At 42.2% G+C, this 27,626-nt stretch overlaps 1 protein-coding gene across 11 annotated transcripts in view; it reads left to right on the top strand.

The window, feature by feature from the left end:
- DOT1L (DOT1 like histone lysine methyltransferase) overlaps window positions 1-27,626 on the top strand; it is a 68,150-nt gene that overhangs the window by 37,038 nt on the left and 3,486 nt on the right. For 5 of the 11 annotated variants that reach the window (XM_075776559.1, XM_075776552.1, XM_075776551.1 and 2 more), the window contains exons 8-27: window positions 535-590; window positions 3,231-3,310; window positions 4,607-4,675; window positions 7,505-7,611; window positions 8,619-8,660; window positions 10,117-10,200; window positions 10,912-11,146; window positions 11,559-11,672; window positions 13,149-13,240; window positions 16,103-16,204; window positions 16,801-16,938; window positions 17,409-17,534; window positions 18,357-18,838; window positions 19,101-19,224; window positions 20,003-20,149; window positions 21,484-21,610; window positions 22,978-23,591; window positions 24,344-24,549; window positions 25,335-25,399; window positions 25,869-26,834. In XM_075776559.1, coding sequence (XP_075632674.1) covers window positions 535-590; window positions 3,231-3,310; window positions 4,607-4,675; window positions 7,505-7,611; window positions 8,619-8,660; window positions 10,117-10,200; window positions 10,912-11,146; window positions 11,559-11,672; window positions 13,149-13,240; window positions 16,103-16,204; window positions 16,801-16,938; window positions 17,409-17,534; window positions 18,357-18,838; window positions 19,101-19,224; window positions 20,003-20,149; window positions 21,484-21,610; window positions 22,978-23,591; window positions 24,344-24,549; window positions 25,335-25,399; window positions 25,869-26,834 — 3,976 coding nt within the window. Of the gene's footprint in view, window positions 1-534; window positions 591-3,230; window positions 3,311-4,606; window positions 4,676-7,504; window positions 7,612-8,618; window positions 8,661-10,116; window positions 10,201-10,911; window positions 11,147-11,558; window positions 11,673-13,148; window positions 13,241-16,102; window positions 16,205-16,800; window positions 16,939-17,408; window positions 17,535-18,356; window positions 18,839-19,100; window positions 19,225-20,002; window positions 20,150-21,483; window positions 21,611-22,977; window positions 23,592-24,343; window positions 24,550-25,334; window positions 25,400-25,868; window positions 27,067-27,626 lie in introns of those variants that run through there. The other 6 variants (XM_075776562.1, XM_075776556.1, XM_075776558.1 and 3 more) reach the window with 4 other exon arrangements.

Below are 27,626 nucleotides of genomic sequence, written 5' to 3'. Positions count from 1 at the left end.
CTCTATGTTCCGTGATTTCCAACTTCAAAGTGTTATAAGCATTCAAGATCTATATTTAGTACCACTGAAAAATCAGATGCTTGTCTGTCGCTACAAGAGCCTGAATTACGAGCCAGTGTTTCCAGCCAGTGCTGTGCTGAATTTCTTTGCCCTGGTTCCCCTCTGCTGAGAGGGGCTGACTGAACCATGGGGGTCAGTGGGGACTTGAGGAGGCATTTGCTGATCGTTTCTGGTTTGGGTGCTGTACGGCATTACTGGCTTCTCCATGGAGCACAGCCTTCATAGGCATCGGTCACACTTGGGGAGCCTTCCCCATTCATCCAGTGGTGGGAGCAGAGAGAGGGGCACCTCCGGGAGCAGGGCATGGGCAGAGCCAGCTGGTGACCTCTGGGTGCTTCATCTCCTGGGTATTCCTCAAGACTTCGTGGGTGGTGCAGTACATTTGGCCTTCTCAGAAGGAAAAGGGATATGGAGCAGAAAGGAACAATGTTAACTCCTGTGTGTGTGTTTTTGTGTTCTTTGTCTTTTTTTAAGCTGGAAAGAGGTGACTTCCTCTCAGAAGAATGGAGAGAGAGAATTGCAAACACAAGGTACAGTACAGCAATTGAATGTTGCTTTATGAACTGAATATTTGGGAGTTTGTATAATGGAAATTGGGAGGCTGGCCAGCTATAGAATTTCCATAGCAAATACCAAAAGCCTGCCTGCCAACTTATACTGGCCTCTTTTCTGACAAGAAGAATGGGTTTAAGTGCATGTCCCATGATATTACATACAAGGGTGTATCCAAGATAAATTCTGGTTATACAGAGGTATAAACCTCTGTTCTGCATATCCTTGTAGTTTGTGTCAGTGATTCTGGCAAAACACTAGTTATTTTGGCTATTGGTGTACTCAGCTAGGCTCGCTTTGCATTTAAAAAAAGCAAAAGATCCAAGTGAGTCTGTTCCAACTTAAATTGGGAATTCATTTAAGCTGTTTGTCTTGAAGATTTATTTCTGTGAAGATCTGTACAGAGGGTTAGATTCCTTTTTGATGGTAGCAAAGAGGGAGTAAATTTGTTAAAAGCAATAAAATATTCTGTATTTTTAAAGGCTTTGCATTCTTTCAGCCTTATGGAGAGAAAAAAAGTCTGTATTTTGTATGACCTTCTGGGCCACCCTGTTATGTGGGGGAGTGGAAGGCAGTTGTCAGAGGGCTCTCTGAAAGTCTTCAGTGTTGTGGCAATTTATGGATTCCTTCCAAGTCACTGTTTTAAGAGTACTCCATCAAGAAAGCATGTGCCAGGTTGCTGACTTTTGCATTATTATGTACCTCAGTTAAACTTCTGGAGGTGCCTTGTAATTTGTGGACAGACTTGTCCACAGCATAGCGGGGTTTTGCTTTGTTGCTTGCTATTCCAAATGCATGCTCCTCTGTTGTTTGTGCAACTTTCCTTGGAACAAATTTATTTTTTTTTTTTAAACTGAAGTACCTCTAACTGCATGCAGAAATGCTGGTAGATATTTATTTTGTATGGTATGCAGCTAATTGTATGCTGACTGATCCACAGCCACTTTGCTCTGATACAGAAATTCAAAAAGAAGCAGCTTTTTGCTCACAACCGTTAGTTGTTTGTTCTGAGCGTGCCAACTGTTCAGCGTCTGCTCTCTCTAATGAGACTGCAGATTGGCTGATGATTTCACCTTGGAGCCATCCGGTCTTAGCGAGTAAGTTGAAGTGTCACCCTTCCCGTGAGCTCCCAGGCTCTGGAGGGAGGGGTGGGTTTGTACCAGAACAGGGTTCTACGTGCTCGAGTGCTGACATGTCAGCGAGCTGTGCAGCACGCAGTATTCCCGTTAATAGCTGTACTTGTGGCTCTGCAATACGTGCTGAGAAGGCTGAAGTCAAGGTGGACTGGGGGCTTCTGTGCTTCGGTCACGTGCGTGCAAAATATTGTGCCAAAATGAACACTAAAAAAAATATATATCTGGCGAGCTATGTCTTTTTCCTTTCCTTTCCTGGATGTTTTCTAGTCCCATTAATATGCTTGGCTCTTTTGCAAGGCCTCTTTTTTGGCACATGGGGAGGAGGAGGAAGAAACCCCTGCTAGCCTTACTTGCCAGACAGGGTTTCCCAAATTTCTAAGAGCAAGGCATAGCAAGAATAACTTTTTTTTCCTCCTTGGTGTATAAACATTTTTTTTTCATCCATGAGTTTTAATAGCTTTGGCTGCTGCTCTTAAACTCAGTGTCCTTGTTGAACACGTTTAATGTGCGGAGGCACTAGGAGGGGAGTTTTCAAACAGATCTCTTGCAAAGAAATCAGTTCTCCATGTCAATACAACATGCCAGGCTGGCCTTCACAGTTTGTGTGTGCAGGGTGCTCGATGGCTCCTGGGAGATGTTGAGGACTCTTGTTACGAGCTGGTAGGAAACAGGCACCAGGGACAGTTAGACCAGGCCCAGGCTCTTAAAAATAAAGGGCTATTTCTTTTTTAATCTGTGTTCTGTTTCTTTCCCAAATATTTTTGTCATTTGTGTGATTCTACCTGTGTGCAGGTTTCTTTCTTTCCATCTGACTGTTGTTTTTTCAGCAATAAACCCCCCTCATTTGGTTTCCTAACCCAGAAAGAAAGATGCAAACCCTCCGTTGTGGGTTAGGGTGAAGTGCTGGGTTCTGGACAGGGAAAACGTGCTGAGAGATGTCAACTGCCTTTTTGTGTTACAGGGAAATTTAGAGCTAGAAGAGAAAATATATTTTGGTATTTTGCTACAATATTTTTAAATGCTCGTGAAGAAGTAATGGGACGTGAAATGTGTGTGCCGGAGTATTGTTTTTCATGTGTGGATTAACTACTGTGTGTTGGTAGTTGCTGTGTTGGTGTTTGATCTCACCATGGCAGGGGGGTGAAAACATTTTGCGCATTGTTTTTATGTTGAAACTTCAGGCGTAAAACTCAGCTGTATGCTGAGAGCAACTGCCAGAGCAGGACACCTTTTAAAATTATTTAAATGTAATTCTGTGGGCAGTGTCTGTGAATGCTAAAGTAAGGTAATGTTTTGTGTCACTATGCAAGAAGAAGGCGTTTTGTTAGATGGAAGTAGCTGTATAGTCAGGGGCAAGCGGTGTTTTTCAGTTTCACAAGTGGCTGGAAAGGCTGTTAAGTGACTGTGAGTTGTGGGGGTAGTTGTGTTTACTTGGGTGCCATTTGCCTGTCCCTCTTGATTAACTAGTCCATTATCTTGCAGTGTTATTTTTGTGAATAACTTTGCCTTTGGTCCTGAGGTGGATCACCAACTGAAGGAGCGATTTGCGAACATGAAGGAAGGTAACAAATCGAACTTAAAACCTTTTTCCATTGGTTTCCTGCTTACTGAGGGAGCTGGTGGTGTTAAGGGCTTAGCAACAGCCGTCAGAAGCCAGGTTGGTGGGTTTGGTTCTGTGCCTTCCAGGCAAGCGCCTGCACCGCAGTGGTTATTTCCTGGGCTTTTTACTTCCCTTCTTAACATCTACTCTGACCTACCTGATTACTTGGAGGTAGGTCTGTGTGTGAACACTCTCTGTGGGGTAGGAGGAACTACTAATTTCTTACCTGGTATGGGAGCTGACAAAACATGCAACGGCCAAGACTGGAAAGCTTCCTGGCTGCATAGGCATGGCTTTGTATATCCAGTTTCTGTAACCACATGCTGAATTCAGTTACTGGATTCTCCTATGTAAAGTTGGAACGTTTAGTACTGGATATTGACTAATAAGTATTAAAATGGGGATGCTGTCACTGGACATCTTGTGTGCTTCTTGAGAAGTCGCATTGCAGACGCTAGTGACTGGGGATGTCCTGTGCCCGCTGTGGCCCTTGCATTGCCCGAGATGTCTTTGTCTTTCCTCTTAACCACTTGGATAAGTGACGATTTTATTTGGTTATGGTAGAAATTACAAAAATAAGTATTTCTGAAAAGAAAAATGTGTGGAATGAACAAAGAAGCTGTGGCTTCCCATTGTACAGCTTTGTGCTGAATAATGTGACTTTTGGGCTCTGATGCAAACCGTAAAACCGCCAAATTTAAACTGTCGTCTTTAATTTTAGTGGTTGATTTTTTTTTTTTTAATCTTGTGTTTAGTGGTGGCTTGAGAGAAGTGGCAAGGTAGGAATGAAGAAACCAGAGTTCCTTTCCCAGAAGGTGCTCAGGCTCTGTGCCTGGGGCTAAATGACCACAAATAGCTGTGGAGATTAGTGTCTTTGTAAATAAAAGGGTTTTGGGGGCTTGTGTATAAAAGATACTAACTAGGAATGATGAGATAGTGGTGTTCCTAATTTAAAATTCTATAGATTGCCACTGAAAATTAATGTGCTCTTTTTTAAAGTGTTTTAAGATCTATCATTTTAAAGTGATCCTTGAGGTGTCACCTCATAGCTAGTGGGATGAATATATTGGCTTTCTTGGATGCTGTCAGAATAAACTTTGTAAAGTAATTTTTTGTTTTGGTAATGATATACAAGTGATAGTGTTCGTTAGGGCTGCTCTTTAGGGTTCTGTACTGGGTTATATTTAATAAGTAGTCATTTCTAGAAGAAACAGTGGTAGCTGATTTTGCTTTTTTTTTTTTTCTTTCTTTTTTCCAGGTGGGAGAATTGTGTCCTCAAAACCTTTTGCACCTCTAAATTTTAGAATTAACAGTCGAAACTTGAGTGGTATGATTGCCCTTTTCATTGCTTATTACAATTATGATGTATGCATTATCTAAACAAGTCTGTAGTGGAGTTTTGTTGCTCTTCAAAGAGTTGTGTAAATAACTAGAAAAATGCTGTTATATTATTCTAGCATACATGCCAAACTGACATGTATTTAAAATCAAACAAAGCAAAAAACTCCACCCAGCACTGGAACAAGCAGACACTCTTTTCATGGGGTTCATCCTGCTGTGTTTAGATGTCTATAATGTCAGTGTTTCCCTGACTGGGCATCTTTGAGTTGAAGAGAAGTCAGGTGTTTCAAGGACGTGATTAATTTCTTCAACTACAAGGAGCTGCAGTGACTAACTTGTGTGCAGGTTCCTTATATCATAGCTGTCTAAATTTGGACAGGTAAATCCTACCAGTCATGATTTGTAAGGCTTAGAAGCTGAAATATTCAACTTTGCCTAGTCTTCTGGACTGTAAATTGATCAGACAGACCCATCCCATAAATGTCCAGTTGCTGTGTCTGTTTTCTTGCCAACAAAATTTTGTGGTTTTCTTCTCTTGTGAACATCATAGACTTGTATTTGCCAGTGTTGTTCTTTGCAAGTGTGGGAACTGCAGTTTAATGAGGTTTTGAGATTGCTAATTGTTGAATTTTTTCAAGCAAAAGAATGATCCAAGCTGGGTTTTACATGTATTTATGGTGTCCAGTGCAAAACACTCCCTAAATTTAAAAACCACCTTACTCCCCTCTCCTCATGCTAACATGGCAAGTAACGTACTGAGTTACAAATCTCAAGCTGTGTTTTCTATTTTTGACCTGATACTCATGGTAAACTGCTTTTCAAGAACAGTAATTTGAAGACTGTCATTAAGGCATTTCACTGAAATAGTACCATTGCAAGTTATTTTTACTAAGCTTGAATTGTTGTCAATGTCCTGCGCATCGGACACCCAAACGTGCTGTTTTCCTTCCTGTTTGATATTCTTTTCTGTGGCCTCTGATTATTTGGAACCTTATTAACCGTTGGGTCCTGGTTCGCCAATCCTTTCTAGACATGTACGTGAAAATAAAAGGGGAAAAAAAAAAAGCAGAATGGTACTCCTGGAAATTCTCAAACCTCCAGACAGCTGAGATCAGTCTGTCAGTTTGCTAATAAGACAAAGAGCACCTAAGTAAAGCCTACTTACAGCACGCTAGAACTAGATGAAATACAAGAAGGCGCTTCTGAGGTTTCAATTAGGAGACTTCCCTATGTAAATAATTTTTTTTTGGCCTCTCAAGCCTTTTCTTTCCTGGCTTCTGACCATTTCGTTATCTCTGTTTGCTAGGTTTGGGAGACTGCAGTTATTGAAAAAGTGATGGGGAGGCAAAGGGCCCCCCCTACATTTTTCCCCTCATGAAAGCCCTGATTCTGACTATCAGTTGAGCCAGTTCTTTATCCTGTTTCAGCCTTCACACCAGCATGGATTCAGTGGGAATAGTTTTCTGCAATGCCGAAGTTTTCTATATCAACTGTTATTTAATGCTTAAGGCAAATATTCATGTTAAAGTTACATAGAGATAGCTAATTAAGATTTGGGTGAATGAGATTGCTTAGCATAAGAATAGATAATAGCTTCCACTAATAGGAAACTCTTCCAGGGATTCAGATAAGAGGTCCTGAAAGAAAATTACCTTTGTACGCTACAGACAGTGAGGGAAAACTGTGGAAGTCCCATTCTATGACCATACTGTATTTGGGAAATACCAGTATCAAATGATCATGCATGGGACGTGCTAGGCCTGGGGCTTGTTCTGGTCTTAATGGCCCATTCTAAGCAACACTTCCAGGGAAATGTCATCCACTTAGAGCTCATGGCATCAAATGTGGCCAGTCTCCTTTATGCTGCTGCCCTACAAGGTTTTTCATAATCCTTTTATTCTGCAGGTTTTGATTTTTTTTTGGGGGGGTGCCTGAGTATGATTTGAGTCACGTGGCATGCCTGTCTATCTAATGTTTTGATCTCAAGTATGAACAGTTAAATAATTTAAAAAAATAGAGTGGAAAAGATAAAGCTTTTAGAAGGAGGTGACTTTTTCTCAATACCATTTTTGTCCTTAGTAGTGCCGTCTGAAAAAAGAAATGGAAATGTGGAAAGAGTTGAGACAAATTAAGACAAGTATTAAAATGTGGTTAAAATGGTGGTTGAAGTTGCTGAATCCTAAACCTTGCTTTTTGACTCTTCTGGGTAATTTTTTATTTAATTAGAACTGTGCCATAATTTCATCTGCAGTCATCCCACTCAGTGTTCAGTGGTTATGGAAATGCTCAGACACATCCCATACCTATTAATTCTAGGGAACAAAACAAATATAGGCAAGAAAGCAAATACAACACATGTTTGTCCCCAGTCCAGATATAGTGCAGTTACAGTTTACCCGGGTTGGATCTAATGACGTTCTGTTACTGGTTCTGTCTAATTAAATCCTGCCTGTTACTGCAGATGTGTTGTCACTGGGTTCCTCATAAAAGTTGTCTGAGACACAGGAAAGTCCCGTTTGTTAAAAACTTGCACTAGCATGTTATTTTACTTTAGAATGGCTGACTATCTCTGAAGAAATGAAAGGTAGATCTTTCACATTTTTTAAGTTTTCTGTAGGGTGCATGTAGCAAGAGAACAAGAAATTGCTTTTTAACCTCACTGCAGTGCTTTCTTCTAGGATGTTGCTATCGGAATACAAAATTTATCATCTTGTTTTGAATGTGCCTTTACTGTTGCGTGGCCAGTTTCAGCCGGGTAGAACTGAGTGGCAAGCTGAGTGAGCTTTGGTTCCCTAACTTGACTTTCTTCCTTTAGATATTGGCACTATAATGAGAGTTGTGGAGCTATCACCACTGAAAGGGTCTGTGTCATGGACCGGGAAACCAGTTTCTTACTACCTGCATACTATTGACCGAACCATAGTGAGTATAAATACAGTAAATCGCTGGTCGCTTTACCTTCGGAACTTCAGTTCCTTGGTCTTGGGAATTGTTTTCTTGTTTGTTTGCATGTTACAGACCCGTAGCACAGCTAATCAGAATGGGTGCGCTTCCCCCGTTACCTGCTGGGTCTAGCTGAATGTGCGGATCGTACTGCATGGCTTAGCCACTGGCTGCTTCAGGGCAGCATCTCACACAAACTGTAATTATGGACAGCACTGTGGCAGTCTGTTAATTCGTTGAAGGTGCCTAGATTTACAAGTATAATTCCTTCTCATACTCCAGGATATGCAACTGTGCAGAATGATGGTCTTGTGCTATAGCTTCCACACTGACTAAAGACTCTGTGGGTCTTTAATTCTTCAGTTTGCTTTGTGGGGTACACACCATTTCATTCGATCCTATTCAAGCAGTAAATCTCCATTTTAGTTGAACTTTCAGTTGCTGTAGAACCAGCCAAAGCTCCATAACAATGCTGATGTATTCACTGTTGGTTTTTTTTCTTCCAGCTAAAGAAAACAGAAACAACCCTGTAGAAATGTAAACTTTTGTGGAGAAATAGTTTATTCCCACACTGAGTTTTTTGCAATATGATAGTAAGACTATTTTTCTAAGACTGCTGTAGTCTAATAATGCTTTTGTTAAAGAATATGCTAGAGTGCAGATAAATATTTTAGTGGAGTACAAGACTGAAGTAGCTTCATTGAAAATAACCTTCTGCTGAGTAGAGATATATGGCACAAAGCTTTAAAACAAGGATAGGCAGTGGTGAAGGTGATAAAACCTTGTTGAGGCTTGGATTAGGTCCTGCTACACAACGTGTCTGTGTAGCTAAAAAGAATGAATGTAAATGGCTTCTTGATGTAGCTTATCAGAAGAAAACCAGTCAGAATTTCTGCAGTTCCACGTTTGTCTTAAGCTAGTATTTTGTTCTGATGTATTCATCTACTGTGACTTTGAAAATGACTATCTTATCTTTCTATTTTCAGCTTGAAAACTATTTTTCTAGTCTCAAAAATCCAAAACTCAGGGTAAGTTTCAGTCATTTTCTGTAGAAAATCCAAAATAATGGAGCAGCCACTATAAGGAATTTAGTCACTTGTTAAAGATGTACAAAACTGATAGAAAATCAAATGTTCTTAATAAGCAGGGCACATGGGTGTGGAGCTAATTGAAGTGAAGCATGATATGCCATCAAGCACTAATACAATCATGTTCAAGAGCTTTGTAATAAGAGAATTAATGGGGCAGCCACAAGGTGTTTTTCCCTTTCATTGGATGTCTGTAAAGGGCTATTCGTTCAGTAAAGAACTGCAGCTAAAGGAGGAGATGATAGTTTGAATCTGTCCCGGTGTTCAGCTGCAGGAAAATGAAGCTGAAGAGCGCTCTGAGATGTTACTTTTGGGACATGCTATTTGAGACATGAAATGTGTTGTCAGTTGCTGCAGTCTGTGCTATCACATGTGGAATTAAAATGCCAGAGGATTTCTGAGACTGTGCTGGGCTGTATTAATCTGAAACAACTGATGGGACTGGTATTCCCAGTAAGAGAATTAAGTGAGGCTACTTAATTTAAAACTTGAGGTGAATGTTAGTCTTCAGAGTGACTTGCTTAGTAAGTGTTGAAAACAGACTAATGGTAGCTTTTGAGGTTGGGTTCTTTCGGACTGCTGAATTCAAGCTTGGGAGAAAAAAGACTTCTCAGAGTCAAAAGAAAAAAAAGCAGGGTGGTATCCAAGTATTTCTCTGCTTTTAATGATAAGACTATTTAAATCTGCCATTTATAGGATCTAGTTGATAACTTGCTTAAATTGAAGAGGTGTTGGAATTGCCAGAATTCTTGTGCAAATTAAACCTCACCTGGCAGGTACAAGAAAGGCTTTGAGTGAGGACTTTGAAATTTCCTGTCCTACCTGCCTAGTAGAAAACCAAGCTTAAAAATTGCTTTTTTGTTTTTTAGTCTCCTCTACAGACTTGGCTAAAGTTGAATTAGATGATGATTAATGGCTTTGCCATTTCAAGTCATGTAAGATTTTGAGTGATGTAGCACACATTAAATGTTGAGGGTATAGGTAAAGCTATTGCAATATTTAATAATTATTTTTTTATTTAAAAAAAAAAAGCCCAAACCTGTAACACCAGTGTGTGATCTAGGGGGTGAGATTGGGAGGGGCAGAATAAGGGAAGAACTTGAAACTTAATCTCCTTTGCCCCGTGGCTGCGTGTTTGAAACCCATTATAGTAGGTAATGCAGTAAAAAAGGGTGGCTTGTACTTTATCTTCCTTTTCCCACTGAGTGTTGCCTGAGGCAGGGTAAGTTTTTTCCCTAGCTGCTGACAAAAGGGGTTTTTTATTTTTAATTAGGCGTTGTATGATAAGAGCACTTACACCTAGTGCTTGTGGAAGACTAAGCTGGGAAACACAGTGGTCTGTATTAAAAAATGATAAATATATGAGTAAATTAAGTCTTTTAAAACATTTGTCCAGGAGGAACAAGAGGCAGCTAGACGTCGTCAACAAAGAGAAAATAAGAGCAACACAACTACTCCAACGAAGGTTCAAGAAAACAAGGTGAACATCCTGCATTTTCGTAGAGTAAATGTGTTTTCTCTTCAGCTGTGCAGAAACTCCTACTCTGTGTCAGGCAAAGCCTGATGCTGTGGGAGGGGTGACTGTGTGTGTTTCTGAAAACGTAAACTGGTATAGCTGTTACTGTGGGCAAAAATATGATGGAGTGACTTAAAAACTGCACTTGAGAATTGCATTGCTAATTCTGGAAAAAAAGATACTGCGAGATGAATAGAATAGTTGGTTGTCCACCCTCGCTTACCTTCAGCACCAGCTTGCAGAGCTTTCCCTGACTCATAATCCATTGAATGGAGTTCAAAGTGTGCCGAGTCTCTTTTGCGAAGACTCATTTCCTTTCTCATTCCATTGCATAATACTGCTAGAAGTGCAGTGCACAAAAATATACAGTATTGAATGTACTTTGACTTTTTAATGAAATTCATTTGAAGAATATAGTCAATACAGGGTGAATAATCAGCTTTTCTTAGACAGCAGTCGCATATTTCCTTTTCTGTAATGAGCAAGTCCAGAAGAGAATAAGCACAACTCCTTAGGTGTTGGGGACAGCTCTTATCCCAAGTCTACTTCACTGGCAAGTTATTTAACTACAATGCATCAGTTTCCTTCCATAAAATTATTAATGTCTGCTAAAAGGGATGCTGCATATGTAGGTAGAAATGACTGAAGAGCTTTTGGCTTTTAAAAATCTCTTAGGATTCTGGTGCTGAAGAAGAAAAGGCTGCGGCAAATTCTGTTAAAAAGCCATCTCCCTCCAAAGCACGGAAGAAGAAGCTAAGTAAAAAAGGAAGGAAAATGGCAGGCAGGAAACGAGGACGCCCCAAGAAAATGAACACTGCAAATACAGAGCGCAAGACCAAGAAGAACCAAACTGCACTAGAACTTCTGCATGCTCAAACTGTTTCACAGACATCTTCATCCTCTCCTCAGGGTGAGTTCAAGGCTGGCAGTGGAAGAAGCTTCCCCCTGCCACATGAGCCTAGATAAGTATCTGGGGCTCTGAATGCACGCTTCGAGGTCATTCTTCCTTTATTGCTAGGCTTAGTTCAGTTTTGTGTCATAACTTCTCCCTTGCTGCCAAAGCAAAGCTCCCCTTGAGATGGTGGTTGAATCTGTAGGTGCTTGGCCAGAAGCTGGGGCCGAGCTGTGGCTGATAGCTTGTTGCTGCTGTTTGAAGGATAAATTGTAGATGTCCTTCCAAACGATGTGTTGCAGTGTGTTGATCTAGCTAAATTACTAGATCTCACATTGTAAATGACGTGCTTTCCAATGGTAAAGCTACTGTACTTTCCAGAATCACTAACTTTCATAATCTGAAAGGTGATCTTTGTTTCTCTCTTTAGATGCGTACAAGTCACCTCATAGTCCATATTACCAACTACCTCCTAAAGTGCAACGGCATTCATCTAACCAGCTACTGGTGACACCTACCCCACCTGCACTACAGAAGCTGCTAGGTAAGGCTGTAACGTTGTCTCTGGGTTTGGCCTGGGAACCTCTGCTTTGAGGTTTCTGAACAAATGGTAAATCAAAGGGCTACTAATAAACAGCTGCTGTGGAAAGCTGGATATTGAACGGGAGAGGGGGATAGCTTTTTCGCCATCTTCCCCCGCCTGCCCCACTTCTATGGCATCGCCACGAGGTCTCTTCTCTTGCTGCTGAAGTTGTCGTCTTGGTCTGCATTTGTTTTTTGACATTGTTTCAGCTCTCGTTTGGCACAAAAGGAAATAAGCTTGGGTTTAGCAGGAATCCAGAAGAACTTTAAATAGAAATGGCTAGTCAGAAATAACTTTTTAAATGAAACCATTCTCTTATTCTGAAATGATAGAGTCTCGGGAAATACCACTCCATTTTCTCTTCAAAACTTAGAGCAAAGTAAACGAGATGCTGCCTGAGTTTTTGAGGCCGCAAAGGTGGTGTGGTTGGAGAATATGCTCCATGTGCAAGAGGTGATGAAGGAAAAACTTGGAGGTTGTTTTTTTTGGGTCTTCTGGTTCCTTCCCCCATCCCTATTTCTGGCCTTTGGCATTGGGCATGAGCCAGTTTAGGATCATCTGGGAATCTGATGTAACGTTCCTGTCTATGTAGAACCAAGGGCATCTGTGATGTCCTTATCTCCCGCTCTCTTGCTGTGGTGTCTTACAGTTGTGACTGATTTCTTACTGTAGAGAAAAAAAAGAGAAAAAGAGTGAGTCAGAGGCATGTTTCATGTCGGAGGTGTGGTGGGTGGAATGACACTTGTCTGGAGTAAACCTTGCTGCAAAAGTCCGTATACCTTCTATTATGTGTTTTGGCTGCCTGTGGTTGCAGCAGACTGGACTTAATCATGTGGTTGGCTTTATGAGGAAAGGGCTCCAGCCAGCGGTGAGGGCTGGGGAGGAGGAAGGTTCCTTGCGTAATGGGAGACTGGAGATGGAAAGACAATGAGAAGCAAGTGCTCCTTGGAGGGTAGAGTAAATGTGGGTGTAGAGCTTGTCATCTGCACGGAGGTAGGAGGAGCACAGCAAGCCATGTCTTGTGAGCTGGGAGAATGAGTGCTCTGAGCTTAGGGCTGACTTTGGCTGTTACAGCTAATCTCTTCTATTATTTCTACTTACAGTGCATGAAAAGCTGTTCAACTCCTCTTTCATCAGGCAAATGCACCATTAGCACCCGTCATTCTTCTCTGTGTTTTTGAAGGCGTTGTCATGACTTCCATTGGGATACCTAATTTAACTAGCTGATGGATCCAAGAGTTCAGCTTGCATCAGAAGATGCATTTTGAACGTGCTCTAAATTGATCTTTAATGGTTTGGTCTGACTTAGTCCAAATACAAAGCAAGAGAAGAGCAAAGAGGGAAGAGGTGTCAGGGGAGCAAATAGGGGTAAACAGGAGCATTGCACTTTGCAATTTCTCTCACTTGCAATATATCATTTCCTTATTTATTTTGCAGACTCTTTTAAGATCCAGTACATGCAGTTCATGGCATACATGAAAACTCCACAGTATAAAGCAAGTCTGCAACAGTTACTGGAGCAGGAAAAGGTAGGTCTTGTTTTTAACATTTCTAAACACAATTGCCAGGCTACCAGACACCTTAGATGTAGGGGAAAAAATGCTGACGATGAGAATTGTGTACACTTACCACCAGTGCTGCACCAGGTGAATTATAAAGACTCTATCAGAGTAATTCGGCTGAATGACTGTACCTGGGGATTTTATTGCTAACTTGGTCAGTCTTTGTGTGCTTAAATTTCCCATCCACAAACTGGAAGAGATGCACCTCCTCTCTTCCCTCTGGTGCCCCTCCACCTGGTAAGCCTTACCTCAGTATTTCTGGTTTTTCCTCTATATTGACATGAAGCTGTGTGTACCAGGGCAGGAAGCTGATGTCTTGAAGCCTGTCCTTTTCTCCCATTTGGGATTGGCAGCTACTTTTCTTCTCTAAATGTCTCATGGGTCACAGGAGCAAGAGGTGGTGGTCAGCCTCTCCAGCAGTAGGTACTGCCCAAAAACATTCCTGCCCTCCACTTAGAGGGGGCTCCCCGCACAGATGCGAGCTGCTAGTCTAACTGCTTTTAGATAACTAAATTGTGCTTAATCTAGCTAAAGATTGTAGCAATTTTGAATGAGGACTCTTGAAAAACACACAGATGCTAATTCCGTGGAGCTGAATTTTCTGGTTTTTGATATTCTATACTTCCTCCCACTGTAGGAAAGCCTAAAGAAATTGAGTACTCTAGCATCAGGATGGCTCACTAAACTTGTACCAAATTGAAGTACGGGATTAAAAAACCTAACTGTCATCACTGACTTAAGAGACCTAATGAAGCATCCTTAGTCTTGATAATCTGATGTGTTAAGGTTACACTGGTGGGCAAAGTGTGAATTTACCAAATCGTGGGTTGAAATACATAGAAAGGTGAAGAAGATCCTGCAGCTGTGGTGTGGCATTTTTCTCTGCTATGGACCCATCTCCCCAGCAGAGGGAGAACATTTACCGGCCAAACACCTTTTCTTTTTGTATTGCTTTACCTCAATTATGAATAATTTAATGGCTTTATAAGTTAGTCTTGATGAGAGAGACTGTGCTTGCTACTTCTGTGGAGGGAGCTTTTCCTATAGGACTCAACAATAATCTTTAACTTCTGGCCAGTTCCAGCTTTTGGTAGCCCCCATGGAAGCTTTTTCCCTTTGCTCTGTGGCCTTAGTGTCAGCATAAAGCCGTAGTATTGTTTCATGGGGTTTTCCATAATGGGAACTCTTTTTTCCAGATGAGAGAGGCTAACTTGTGCCACCCTGCTTGTTACTGAGAATCAGTTGATGCTGATGTGGTGTTCACACAAACCTTTTTTCTACGGTTGTTTCCATTTGTTTTCACAGTCAAACAGCACTTTGAATTTTCAACTTTTTCCTGAAGCAGCATATTTTTCTGCTTGTTCTGTACTTGTCAGGAAAGTCAGCATAAAGTTACCGTATCTCCTTGCACAGAAAATAGCATGAAAAATGATAGTGTGCAAGTATTATGCTGTGCACTGAAAGTATAAATTGAGAGTGTGGAATAGTAATCACTTTGTGTTGTTGTCTGACAGCTGTTTCGTACTTTAAGACATTAAAATGAGGAATTTGGTATGAAAATAGTTTTTTAATGAAGTGTTATGCTGAGAGCAGTAACACAAAAGCAGCAGCAGAACTTTGCTGGATGAGGTGCTATTGTATAGTCTATTTAATAACTCCTTTTTACATGAAGGTTTTTCAAGTACAAGAAAAATGTTTCTGGAATAAGATTTTAAAATAAACAAGATGCTGGGAGCTGCTAGTTCACCAGATTACCCTTAGATGGAGCTGTCAGCTCCTCCACAGCTTGTAAAGGCTGAATGAAATGACTGATGTTGAAAGCATAAATGATATTTTCAACATCACCTATGGCAGTCCTTTTAGCATTGCAGTGACTCAACTGTTTTCTCAAGCTGTTGGCGTGAGAGCCCACAAGAGCCGTGTGCCAGGTCCTGTGTTTTCTCACACACGAGGAACTTGTGAGTGCTGCTGCTTCACTTCACAAATGGATTTCTTGGAAGATCAAGGTGCTTTTCGCCCTTGTCTCCACTTTTTCTGGGGTGGTGGGTCAGTTTCTGCACAATTCCTGTTTGACCTCAGCAGCAAAAGTTGCAGAAAAGCATCATCTCCAGAGCGCACTCTTCTTGCTGTGCTCGTCTTTCAGTTGGGAACTGAATAAATGGGATTCTTTGGCCAGTCCTATCCTTGCCCTTTGCTCACATAGTGCACGACCACAAAATGAGTAAGCGCTATCTAGTTAAGGAGTGTTATGGGCAGGAAACGTTCTGCGAGCGGAAGGGTCGGGTGGCCCACCGAAGTAATTTTGGCAATAGAAATACAAGTGGTTTGGCTTATCTATGACTTTCTTCCTACCTCCCCCACAGTGTATTTTCATTTACTGTGTGTCTTCCATAAGTGTTGTGTAGGAAAACTCTGAATTGAGACTCTGGAGATTTAGATTCTGCTCCCAGTTTAGTAACAAATTTAATACAGATAATCTTTTCCAGTTCCATTTCTGCTCTGTAGGATGTGATTATTATTACTTCTTTACAATGCACTAGTGGAAAAAAAACCTAATTTTTAAGACTGTCCTGGTTATATTTTAGCATATAGCAGAAAAAATCCCTACTTAAAAGCTCTTTTCAGCTTACTTGTCTTCGTCAAGTGTTGAACCCTAACAAATACAGACTCCCAGAAGTCTGAGACAGAGCTGGAGTAGTTCATACATCTCCCCTCCGAGCTCACGTTCCCTCCCACCTTGCTATACAAACTAGTTGTAAACATCTCGCTAAGATGGACTGTGCTGCAGTTAGTGCTAAAAGTGTGTTTTCTCACTCTTCCCTCTTCCAGGAAAAGAATGCTCAGTTACTGGGCACAGCACAGCAGTTATTCACCCACTGCCAGGCACAGAAAGAGGAAATCAAACGGCTTTTTCAGCAGAAACTTGATGAGGTAGCCCTGATCTGGTGGAAGCGGATGCTTGTTAGTTGTCTGCATGCAAACATTTTTGATAAAAATAAGCAAGACCAGAGTAGTCTCAGGTCTTCAGCCTCTGTTTTGCAGTAGATCATGCTAAATAATGTGGAATCTGTATTGCTCTTTGGTTATGTTTTATCTTCTTTGTTGAGATTGTTGCATGCCACTCTGTGTCCAAGGGAAGGGGGTGACAGACCACGGACACTGGTATTTTAGTAAAGGGCACATCCCCTGCTGGTCGAACAAACTCTGTGTTGCCAATGCAAGTTCAGAAGTGTAGAGGGAAATGTGGCGGCTCTCTACAAAAATAGTTTTCTTCTGGCTGACAAGAAATTAAATGCCAGTTTTAAAGTTGAAATGCTGGAAGAGCAGCTCCACGTGAGGTATTTCTGACCTTCCTCGCTATCCCCTAGCAATGACAAAGCGTCTTGGAGAATGCTGGGGGACTTCCTGTGAGCTGCCTAAGTTCTGCGGATCTCCTCAGTGTCACTTTTGAGCGTGACAGTCGTCTGCAATTGGGGTGTCAAGACCTTATTGAGTGATCTCTTTTGTTCTTGCTCTTCATCTTGTAGTTGGGAGTTAAAGCTCTAACGTACAATGACCTGATTCAGGCTCAGAAGGAAATCTCTGCTCACAATCAGCAACTGAAAGAACAGACGAAACAGCTGGAGAAGGATAACAGTGAACTCAGGAACCAGAGCTTACAGCTGGTGTGTACAACGCTTGTGTCTCAGTAGCGGGGTGATGCTCCCATTTATGTAAGGAGGACAGGTCATGAGCCGAGGGCTGCCCCTGTCTTTAAGGCATCTTAACAAATGAAAAATCATTGAGCTGCTATAGCTGCTCTGTAACAGAGAAGAATGATGGGGGAAAGGGTGCAGGTGATCCTTTTCTTGGTGACCTGTATGTACCTCTAACCAAATGCCGAGGTAACAGTTGGGTCTGGCCTCAGCTGCATCCTGTAAACAGCTTTGCACCTATACGTGCACTTGTCACTGAATCTGGACCTGCCACGTTATGTGGGGACCACAGGACCATTTTGGCTTAAGCTGAGAGGAGTTTTCAATGGGCTGAGAAGCTTCTTGCATCTATCTGGCTGGAAGGTGCATGGCTTTCAGCTTGCACCTCGGGTGAAGTGGTGAAAGTTCTCTTTTCATCTGTTTATCCCATGTCTTTGCAGCTTAAGGCACGGTGTGAAGAACTGAAGCTGGATTGGTCAACACTGTCACTGGAGAACTTGCTGAAAGAGAAGCAGGCGTTGAAGAATCAGATTTCTGAGAAACAAAAGCACTGTTTGGAATTGCAGGTAGAGGGCAAGAAACAAATCTGGAGTTGCCAACTTGGGGTACCTCTTGGGCAATTGGCCTAAGGGTATTTGACTACATATGGTGTTAAAGGATAAGCTAGGTGGCTGCTTTTCTTTTTCTTTCTTTTTCTTTTTTCTTCTTTTTTTTTCCTTACTTTTTCCGCCCCCTCCAGAGATTAGTCTTTCTCGTAGAGGGTTTTAATAAACCTAAAGAATAAGGATGTGGGTAACTCGTAAAGGAAGTAGATGCTATGACCTACTTCCTTGGTAATGCTGTGGAAAAAGGAATCATGGTTTACCATTAAATGTAATTAGAAAGCATGATCTGATGAAAAGAAAGGTCCTGCTTGTTTGCATGTGTGCTCTGACATCTCAATTCAGGAATCAGTTCCCACAGAATGTCACTTGCAATAGTGAAAAGAAATTAAACTCCTGTGACTGAAGAACTTTGCTCTCCTTGTGAGATCAGCTCTAAAGCTAATCCAGCCTTCTGCTGGATGCCTTGACACACAGTGACTGTTTCCTTCGATGACTAGCAGTATTGAGTTACTCCGTACTCTATATAAGTTGGAGATACACTATTGCTTTTAAGATCTGAAAAGTGCTTTCTAAGAGTCTGAGCCATTCGCCTTACCTGTGCCTTTTGGTCTCAAGCTCAGAGCAGCATGTTGAAATTTGTTTCTCAAATTTTGGGTCAATTGTTCTGCATTGTTCCCAGAAATGGGGCCGCTTTTCCTGAGAAGCCTATCGAGGCAAAACTCCATCATGTGATAGAATTGTTAAGTGTGGTCTTTAATCATTGTCCTCCTCTTCCATTTAAAGATCAGCATTGTGGAACTTGAGAAAAGTCAAAGACAGCAGGAGCTCATGCAGCTGAAATCGTACACGCCGTCTGATGAGTCACTGTCAGTACAGCTACGCAATAAAAACCATTTGAGCCGTGATCCTGAGGCTGATCACGGCAGGTTCCAACTGGAGCTTGAATGCTCTAAGTTTCCTATGCCCCACATCAATGGCATGAGCCCTGAACTGTCCATGAACGGCCATGCTACTCCCTATGAAATCCATAACGCCTTTAGCAGGCCCTCTTCCAAGCAGAACACCCCGCAGTACACGACCTCTCACCTGGACCAAGAAATAGTTCCGTGTACCCCAAACCACAGCAGCAGACAGAAGGCAGACAAGACGACAAGCTTGTCCTTACCTGATTATACCAGGTTTTCCCCAGCTAAAATAGCACTAAGGAGACACTTGAATCAAGACCATGCAGTCAATGGAAAAGCAACAACTAATGAGATACAGAGGTGAGAGTGATCATTTCCTAGTCTGGGAAAGGAGGGGTAATACTATTGCTTGTTTTAATAACGGTGGTTTATTTGGATTGTGGAAAAATATTTTTAAAAGTGGAATTTTATACACTTTAAAAAGTTTTGTTTCAAGAAAACCAGCAGTGGCAGCTGATTGGGTAAATAAGCTGGTACAGTGCCTTGAGTTTGGAACAGGAATTCCTTGCTAAAGAAAAGTCATTAGCTTTTGTATTCTAACGATTGTACCTCTATGTTCCAGAGCTGACCATGTCAAAGAGAATGGCCTTACATATCCAAGCCCCGGTATTTCAAATGGCATAAAGCTGAGTCCTCAGGAAACTCGGCCCTCTTCCCCAGCGGCCTTACCAATTGCAGGCGAGAAGGTAAGAGATCTGCTCGTGCTGGTAGAACAAAGAAAAAGTTTGCCAAACTAGGAAATGCAGGCATGCTCCTTTCTGTGGTCAGCTTGGCATGGAAAACAACACGAAATACAGCTGGTGTGATACAATAAAAAAGAGCTGGCTAGGGGAAGAGAATACTGTGCTCGTGAAAGACATGCTTACCTCTTACGGTTTGTATATGAACTGCACCAGCAAGGCAGCAGGACTTCTTTTTGGTCTGGTGCGTGTCTACTTGAACTTGAAAAGTAGACTCTCATAGCTAAAAATAACAAAAAATTGTCCATATAACTGGCCCAGCCATGAATCATACTGGTGCTTATTTCAGAGCAAGCAGGTGCCCTCCAATAGGAGGTTACCATGGAAATACTTCTGGCTACTACATCTTCTGTGTGCAAAGGGCCTCAAGATACGAATTCTGGCAGATGAGTGCTTTTCAGAGGGCTCTAACAAAGACACTAGGAAATGAGCTTGTCTAAGGCATCCTTTTCCTTACGCTTGGGGCCACAGTACCTTTGATTTTCATATTTCTATGCTGTTGGATATGGTTTCCCAGTAGAGTGGTGTTGGTAGCAAAGCTGCTCCATACATGCCCTGTCTTTGTTATGTAGTCATCACTCTTTATTGTGTAATTAAAAAAAAAAAAAAAGAGGGAGAGTGATGGTGACCACGAAATATAAATGAGCAGGCTACTATTAGTTTAAAAAGTCTTTTCAGTACTAGCATGCAGTTAGGAACATTATTTTCTCTTTTGCCTTTACAGGTTTTGAGAGAGAGAACTTCTGTGAGTAATGGAGAAACTATCACCAGCCTACCTATCAGTATTCCTCTCAGCACAGTGCAGCCCAATAAACTCCCTGTTAGTATCCCTCTGGCCAGCGTAGTCCTACCTAGCCGTGTTGAGAAGGTGGTGAGTAAGGGATTGTCAACACTTTCCGTCCCTAACTAAATTCACACTGGGCAGTAATGGGTGCTGTGCACCAGAATCCTTTGTGGGCTGCTAATATCGAATGTCTGATGCTTCGGGGGAGGCTGCTGTTGGGATGCATCCTCTTGGCTCTTAGTTGTTCTGTAGATGTTTCCTCTCCAGTGTCTGTGGGGTGGTGGCATTTCAGCCAGGAAGAAAAGTAAAATATATGCCTCGAGATCCTAGTCTTAAATGCCTGGCTGGGTGGAAAAGGCACCGAGTCTGAGAGTTTGTGGCAGTAAAAGCAGAGAATCACACATGTCAGTTTGTTCTTACCCTGTGCCTTCTTACATGGCCTTGGGAGATAAATTCTTCTGCCTCAGTTTGGTCATCTCAAAATCATCTATCTTTATCATATACATGTGTAGGATGAACTTGAATAGTGCCTTGAGGCTGTAGTCCCTAATGTGCGAGAGAGCAACTAGAGGAGTTCCGGGGCCATGTCCTTTTGAAACCCTGATAAGTCTGTGCTACTCTCAGTGGCAGAGGAGTTTAGAAAAGCCTGGTCCGGTTCCTCACAAAAGTTTGTCACAGAAGTGTAACGGTAGAGAACTGAGAAGCATTTGCTGCTTTTACATGAGAGCTGTGAATTTAGAATCCATCCACAAATGGCTGCCCTACAATCCCATATTTCATAGTTGTTTCATAGTATTGAATCCCATTATCTTTTTCTACCTGTAGACTTCTAGTTGTAGCAGAACTACAGTCTGTCCAGCTCTGAGCAGTTGTATGTCCTCGGGATGCTCTGGATGGCATCTCTCACCTCAGCACGTTGTTTATTCAGGCTACCATTACAGGGTTGTTTTGCTTGCTTTAGGAAATCACCACTTGCTGATCATACCCTCGGATAGTGTACCGGAGAACAAAGCCTAATGCATTTCATGTTCAGTTTGGGGTTGTTTGGGGGAACTTCAAGTGCACAGGCTTGGGGATGTGATACAACCATTTGTTGCCTTTCTGGCTGCCTGTGAAACAGCGGACTAAGGCATTCATTCTCTGATTGCAGTGCTGTCCTGAGTTTAAACTTTCTGGGACAATGAGCCTGTTCTCCCTCTATCTGTATGGTATCTGTTGTGTGCTGGATACTATGGCAGTATAATTAATCACGGTATTTTTGTCCCATAATGTGCTGATCTATGTTTTTCTCAAAACAAGCAAAATCTAGGACATTTAGGAAGTAGAGCCACTTTTCTTGGTAGATCTACTAATGCATGTGAATTTTGTTGAAACTTTAGAGTATACTTCCTGTACTAAAATGCCTGTTTCTCTCCCCCCAGAGAAGCACACCTAGCCCAGTTCATCAGAGTAGAGACTCATCGACACTTGAAAAGCAGATTGGTGCTAGTTCTCATAATGGCATAAGCAATGCTGCTGGAAACAAGCCACTGGCTTTGGCTACCTCAGGTAACAGCCTCATCTACGCGAAGGTGCCCTGTCTTGTCATGACAGCACCCCCAAGTGCACGCGTCGGAGTTTTCCGAGCACTTCTTGTCAGGTCATTCATGCAGTAGAGTGTTGGATAAATGTGTGTTTTGTAACGAGGCCAAAGAATCGTGGATGATGATGTTTTGAGACAGTGTGTGCCTACAGCTTGGATGCATTCTGGCATAAAGTATTGGTTTGATGTGCTTTACCTGAACTGCAGCACCTTGCAGTGTAAATAAATAATTGTTTTTGTAATCCACATAGAAGAATTTAAGAGATTCCTACCTTTACAATGTGTCAAACTAGCAAAGTGTTGCATAACTGTGCAATGAGCTGATGATCTGGCTTTAAAGTTTTATTTTACAGGGTGATGGAGGTTTTTTAATAGCAAAATTAATTTCTTGATGCAGGTCACAATGGTGCCTCATGAACAGTTGTAAAGGCACAAGTACCTGGGTAGGAAGAAATGTCAAATGGGAGAGGGTAGGGACACCTTGAAGTGCAGACATCGCTTCCAAACTCACTCATCTGTTGAAAATTGTGGCCTTTAGCTGTTCAGGATATGGGAATGTTGTGGACCAGGAAAAGTAGGTTCTAGCCTACAGGAACTGTTCTATGGCTGTTCCCTCATCAGGGAGTGCATTTGTTCTTAATGTTTACCACCTCGAGGGGCTTGTGTTGTTTCTAGCATCTGTTTTGCAAAGAAGGGCTTGGCTGCAGTTTTCTTTAAACCAATGAAGTATTTAAAAAATCTTGTTGTAAAACAATACCATGTTCCCTTTCATTTAGACAGCCCAGAGACAAGGCCTTACTAGAGCACTAAACCCGTTTCTGGTACGCCATGACAAATACCTAATTCCCTTTCCAAGCTTCCTCCCATGTGGCATTCTTCTGCCACAGTTTCTTTGAAGGTCCCCTGTCACTCCCTAAGCCACAGCTTTTTGTTTAATTTTGAGAAGGAGGTGGGCTGCATGGATGACAAAGTCCCTTCTTTTTTGGGGGGAAGGAAATGGACTGAATTTGGCCATCTATTTCCTTGAACCCTGATTTCAAAAGGCATGGTAGCTCAAAAGAAACTTACACTTGAATTCCATTTAAAAACTGGGTAGAGCAGAGGATATCTCTGTATAACGCATGAATTTTCCTGAACTGGCAAAAGAGTAGCAAAAATCATTAACCCCTAACTGAAACTGTCAGCACTCAGAGCCACGTTCTCCACTGCACCGTGCAGTTTCCCGTGTAATACACGGCAGGTAGAGCTGAAACCACTCCCAGTCATCCCAGAAATCTAGCACTGTGCACTATCACTCAGCAGAAGCAATGATGTATACTTTCCCTTTCAACAGGTTTTTCTTACTCTTCTGGCTCCGTGGCAGTCAATGGAAATCTTACAAACAGCCCAGCCCATCTTAACCATAGTGTTGATCAGGCAGCTCTGGACGACTCTGGGAGTCTGTTTAACTCAGTAGGGTCTCGGAGTTCCACTCCACAACATCCTTTGCTAATGATGCAGTCAAGGAACTCTGGGCAAAACTCCCCTGCTCACCAGCACTCAACAAGCCCCAGGTTAAATGGCACCTCCCAGAGCCTGGTAGGGGTATTGCAATATGCAGATGCTCAGAAGATGTTTGCCGAAGGAACAAAGGGGGATCTTCAGTCTGATGCAGCGTTTTCAGATCCTGAGAACGAGGCCAAGAGAAGAATCATCTTTACAATCTCTCCTAATACAGGACATGTAAAACAATCCCCTTCCAACAAGCACAGTCCTCTGCCCACGAGCGCTCGGCTGGACTGTGGCCAAGCACACGTGCAGGATGGGAAGAAGCGAGGCCGGCGGAAGAGATCCTCTACTGGGAATCTCAGCGGGAACTCCGGGGTCTCCCCTAAACGCAAATCCTTACCTACTGTGTCTGGACTCTTTACGCAACCATCAGGTTCACCGCTCAATATCAACTCCATGGTAAGGGCAAAAATGAAGAGCTCTAGCAAGAGCGAAGGGCCTGGGAAAGCTCTTTGAATTAGAAATGAGATTCAACTGTTAGAATTAGAAATAAGATTCTTTAGCTGTTTAATTCTTTAACTCTCAGGCTGTTAGAGTGCTAGCAGCTAGAATTGGTATGAAGACCCTTTCTGAAAATGGCCCCTCTGAGAGGCAGAGAATTGCTGAAAAGTTGGTGAACTGTTTCTGTATAGGAAGAACATATTCAAAGAGTTCTTTGCTGTCAGAGCATTAAAAATTTAAAAATAATCTCTTGCCTTATGACAAAGACCTTGTTTCTGCAGAGAAGTTGATTTTTAGGCTGTAGGTTAAATATTTTGAAAATAGTTTAAACTAAGATTGACTAAATAGCGTAAGAGTGCCAGAAGCATATGGCATTCTTGCATAATTAAGCCAGCTATACAAGTTGTGTTCATGTGATCCTGCAATGGTAGTTTGGAGGGGAAAAAAAAAAGTGATGATCCTATGTCTTAATTTCTGTATTTAAACATTAAATTGAAGAGCAAAACCTAGATATTTTTCAAATTATATTAAAGCTTTCATCTCGGGCTCTAATGCAGGATGGTGGAGTATAACAACGGCAGTTCTAAAGAAGCAGCCGTTGGCATTCCTAAAGCTGGGCAAGTTAAGCCTGCTTTTAATATCCTTAACAAGATGCCTTGTTTCTAAAGGGATACTCTCATCTGTAACTGCTTTCTTTCCTTCTTGCCCAGGTCAATAACATTAACCAGCCTTTAGAAATAACAGCCATTTCCTCTCCTGAAAACTCCCTGAAGAACTCTCCTGTTCCTTACCAGGACAATGACCAGCCCCCGGTACTGAAAAAGGAAAAGCCCCTCATTCAGACCAACGGCGTTCATTACTCTCCTCTAACATCAGATGAAGAGCAGGGATCTGAAGACGAGCACAACAGCAGCAGGTGAATACACAGACATGGGTTTCAGGATGAGATTTCTCTGAGAGCTGATAATGGTGCTCTAACTGAGAGATGTGTTAAGCTTTCTTTGTTCCCTTTGCTTGGAGATGGTTCCATTATACGGAGCCTCTTTACGTGGCTGAAATTGTGAATAGGGAAGGTATTTAGGCAGTGGTACTTGAATGTGGGAACCTACTGTTGCTGTGTTTGCAAGGCTGACAGTGTCTGGCCTCTGAAAGAATTAGTGTAGAAATGATTTTATTTTTTTTTTTTTTTACTACGTTGCTTTGTAGAAGTACTGAGACTGCCTGTGTAATCTTAACTAAGAATCTGTCTTCTGCTCTCTCCCAGTTTCAACTTGATTCAAAATTCTTCACTTCTTGCCCCAAACTGTTGATGTGTTGCTCTGAAAATTGAGTGCTTGCCACCCTTTGCCTGCCTGTAGGGTGCAATTTTTTTTTCTTGTTTAAGGTGCTGGAAAAGTAACCACTATAGAAATGTGAGCGAGAGCCTACTTCTTGTTGTGAAAGAAAAGCAACAATGAAGTCCTCTGAAAGTGCACTAATCTTGGCAAAGAGCAATAATTCTGTAACAGCTTCTACTTAAAGTTTGTGGTAGATTTTTTTTTTTATGCTTTTAAGTTCAGTAACATACAGCTGTCTAGCTGACTTGGCTTTGTATACTCCAGTCAACTGTTAAAACGTGAGCATGAGGAAGATAGGTTATGAGGGTAAATGTGCAACAAGAGATCTGCAACGAGTGCTATAGCCTTTTTATTTTCCCACTAGAATCGAGAGGAAAATTGCAACAATATCATTGGAAAGCAAATCTCCACAGAAGACTGTTGAAAATGGTAAGTGCAAGGAATGTTAATTATTTATTGTAATGGTTGGACTTGGGAACGGGTGTCTGCCACTGACTGAAGTTGTTAGTACGCAGCAGGCTTTTCTGTGCTCCTGAGCAAAGGGCAGTTCTGCCAGGGCTTTTCATAATCATAATAAAGACAGGTGGCTGATAATTACAGATTTGGGGTCAGTTCTTTCTGTAGTCACAGGTCACCAAAGATCTGACGAGGTTTTTTGTTGACTCAGAGTCTGGGGAGGGATCTGTGGTACAAAGAGTAGATCAACACGCTCAGGCTTTCAGAGCATTAAACTAAATTTGAAGGACTTTTAGGTGACTTCACAAATATTTCTGCCTTTGGATCAAAACCAGAATTGCAGACAGATAAAACATGAGTGTTGAAAGATAAAACTCGGTTCTTAATGAGCAGATTCAGCAAATGCTGTTTTTTGACACTTAGAAATTTTCTTCCAAACCAGGTGGCAGCTTATCTGGGAGGAAGCAAGCACAAAGCAACGAGAACATGAATAGCAGTAAATGGAAATCTACTTTTTCACCAATATCTGACATCAACCTGACCAAAACTACAGATAGTCCTTTGCAGTCATCTCTGAGCCAGAATTCGCTGTTTGCCTTCAGGCCGTCCTCCGAGGATAGCCTTGCCATTGACGCCAAGATCACAGCACACACGAGGAAAAGCATTGCCATGCCCTCCTCTGGGGCAGATGGGCTCAGCCCTGGTACAAATTCCACTAACGGATTCGCCTACAATGGTGGACTGTCAACTGACATTGGTTTACACAGCTTTATTGATGGTGCTTCTCTTCCGCATAAGGCTTCAGACATGACGACTTCCAACTGCTCCCTGGGTTTCCAGTCGCAGCGAAGCAAAGATGTGGGGGTATCGGAAACGAATCCTTTTTTGAACAAGAGGCAACTCGAAGGCCTCAGCGGTACGAAAGGAGAAGACTTAAATCGGTCAGGGGTCAAAGGCAAAGAGATCAGCGAAATAAGCATTCGTACTGGGGGTTCTTCAGAAAAAAACTCTTTGCAGCATAATGGAAAGGTTGGCAAAGGAAGGGACCGAGATGTGGAGTTTAAAAACGGCCACAACCTTTTCATTTCTGCTGCTGTTTCATCTGGTGGCCTTCTGAATGGTAAAAGCCTTTCTACTGCTGTTTCTTCAGCAGGCAACCCAGCATCTTCTGTTCAGACGCACCATCCTTTCCTAAACACTTTGACCACTGGATCGCAGTTTCCCCTCGGCCCCATGGCCTTGCAAGCAAACCTCAACTCGGTGACAAATTCCTCAGTATTGCAGTCCTTATTTAATTCAATGCCAGCTGCTGCCAGTCTGGTCCACGTGTCATCAGCTGCAACCAGACTGACTAATTCTCACACTATGGGGAACTTCTCTCCTGGGGTTACAGGTGGAACAGTTGGAGGTAGGCAGAACTCTTTCTCTGGTATAAGACAGGGCCTAAAGGAAAGTCTGACACTGCCTCTCCAGGGGTGAAACCCTTTCATTTCTGCAGGATGTGAAGCAAATCTGTCCCACATAACCAGTCTCCTCTCTCTCTTGGAAATGCTAGGATGAGTTCAGTTCCCCACAGTGAAATCTCATGAGCTTTGTCTACTAGATGAGCTTGTTCTGTCACCTTAATGAAAGAATACACCCAGACTTTGTGATTTCATAATGTATGCTTGTTCAGATGTTGCTGTGTTGGAACCAACTTAGGTCCGCCTGCAGGTAAAAGATTTAACTTGTCCTGGTACCGAGTTAAGGATCTCTAACTTGTCAACTTGAGTAAAGGTTGAGATTAGGCCTTGAATGGATTTAGCATGATCCGGGAAGAGCAAAACATGAGTGCCTCTTCAGAGGAGATGGTGTTGGGAATTGCGTAGCATTCTGGCTCTTGAATGGACACGAAGAGTGTTTCTTTGCCAGGAAGGGCAATGCCATATGCACCTTGCACTTCTGGGATTCTGCACAGGCTTGGCTTCTGTGGCCCAAACCGGAGACAAGCTGGCAGGATTAGAAGATAGTCTGAACCTGCCGTCACTAAGTATCCAAGGCAGTTTTTCTTACCTGTCCATAATCATTCAGGCACCATGTCGGGAAATCCTAACTCTCACATCTCTCAGCACATAGATTTGCTGGAAATACAATCTCCCCTCTGCTGCCCTGTAAGTGGGAAAGCAGGAGGGTGGGGAGGGAAGAGCAGCAGTTTGAGTCT

This window comes from Balearica regulorum, chromosome 26 (assembly GCF_011004875.1).
Source record: "Balearica regulorum gibbericeps isolate bBalReg1 chromosome 26, bBalReg1.pri, whole genome shotgun sequence".
NCBI lineage: Eukaryota > Metazoa > Chordata > Aves > Gruiformes > Gruidae > Balearica > Balearica regulorum.
The sequence above is the reverse complement of the archived record's forward strand: the minus strand, read 5'-3'. Positions and strand labels throughout refer to the sequence as shown.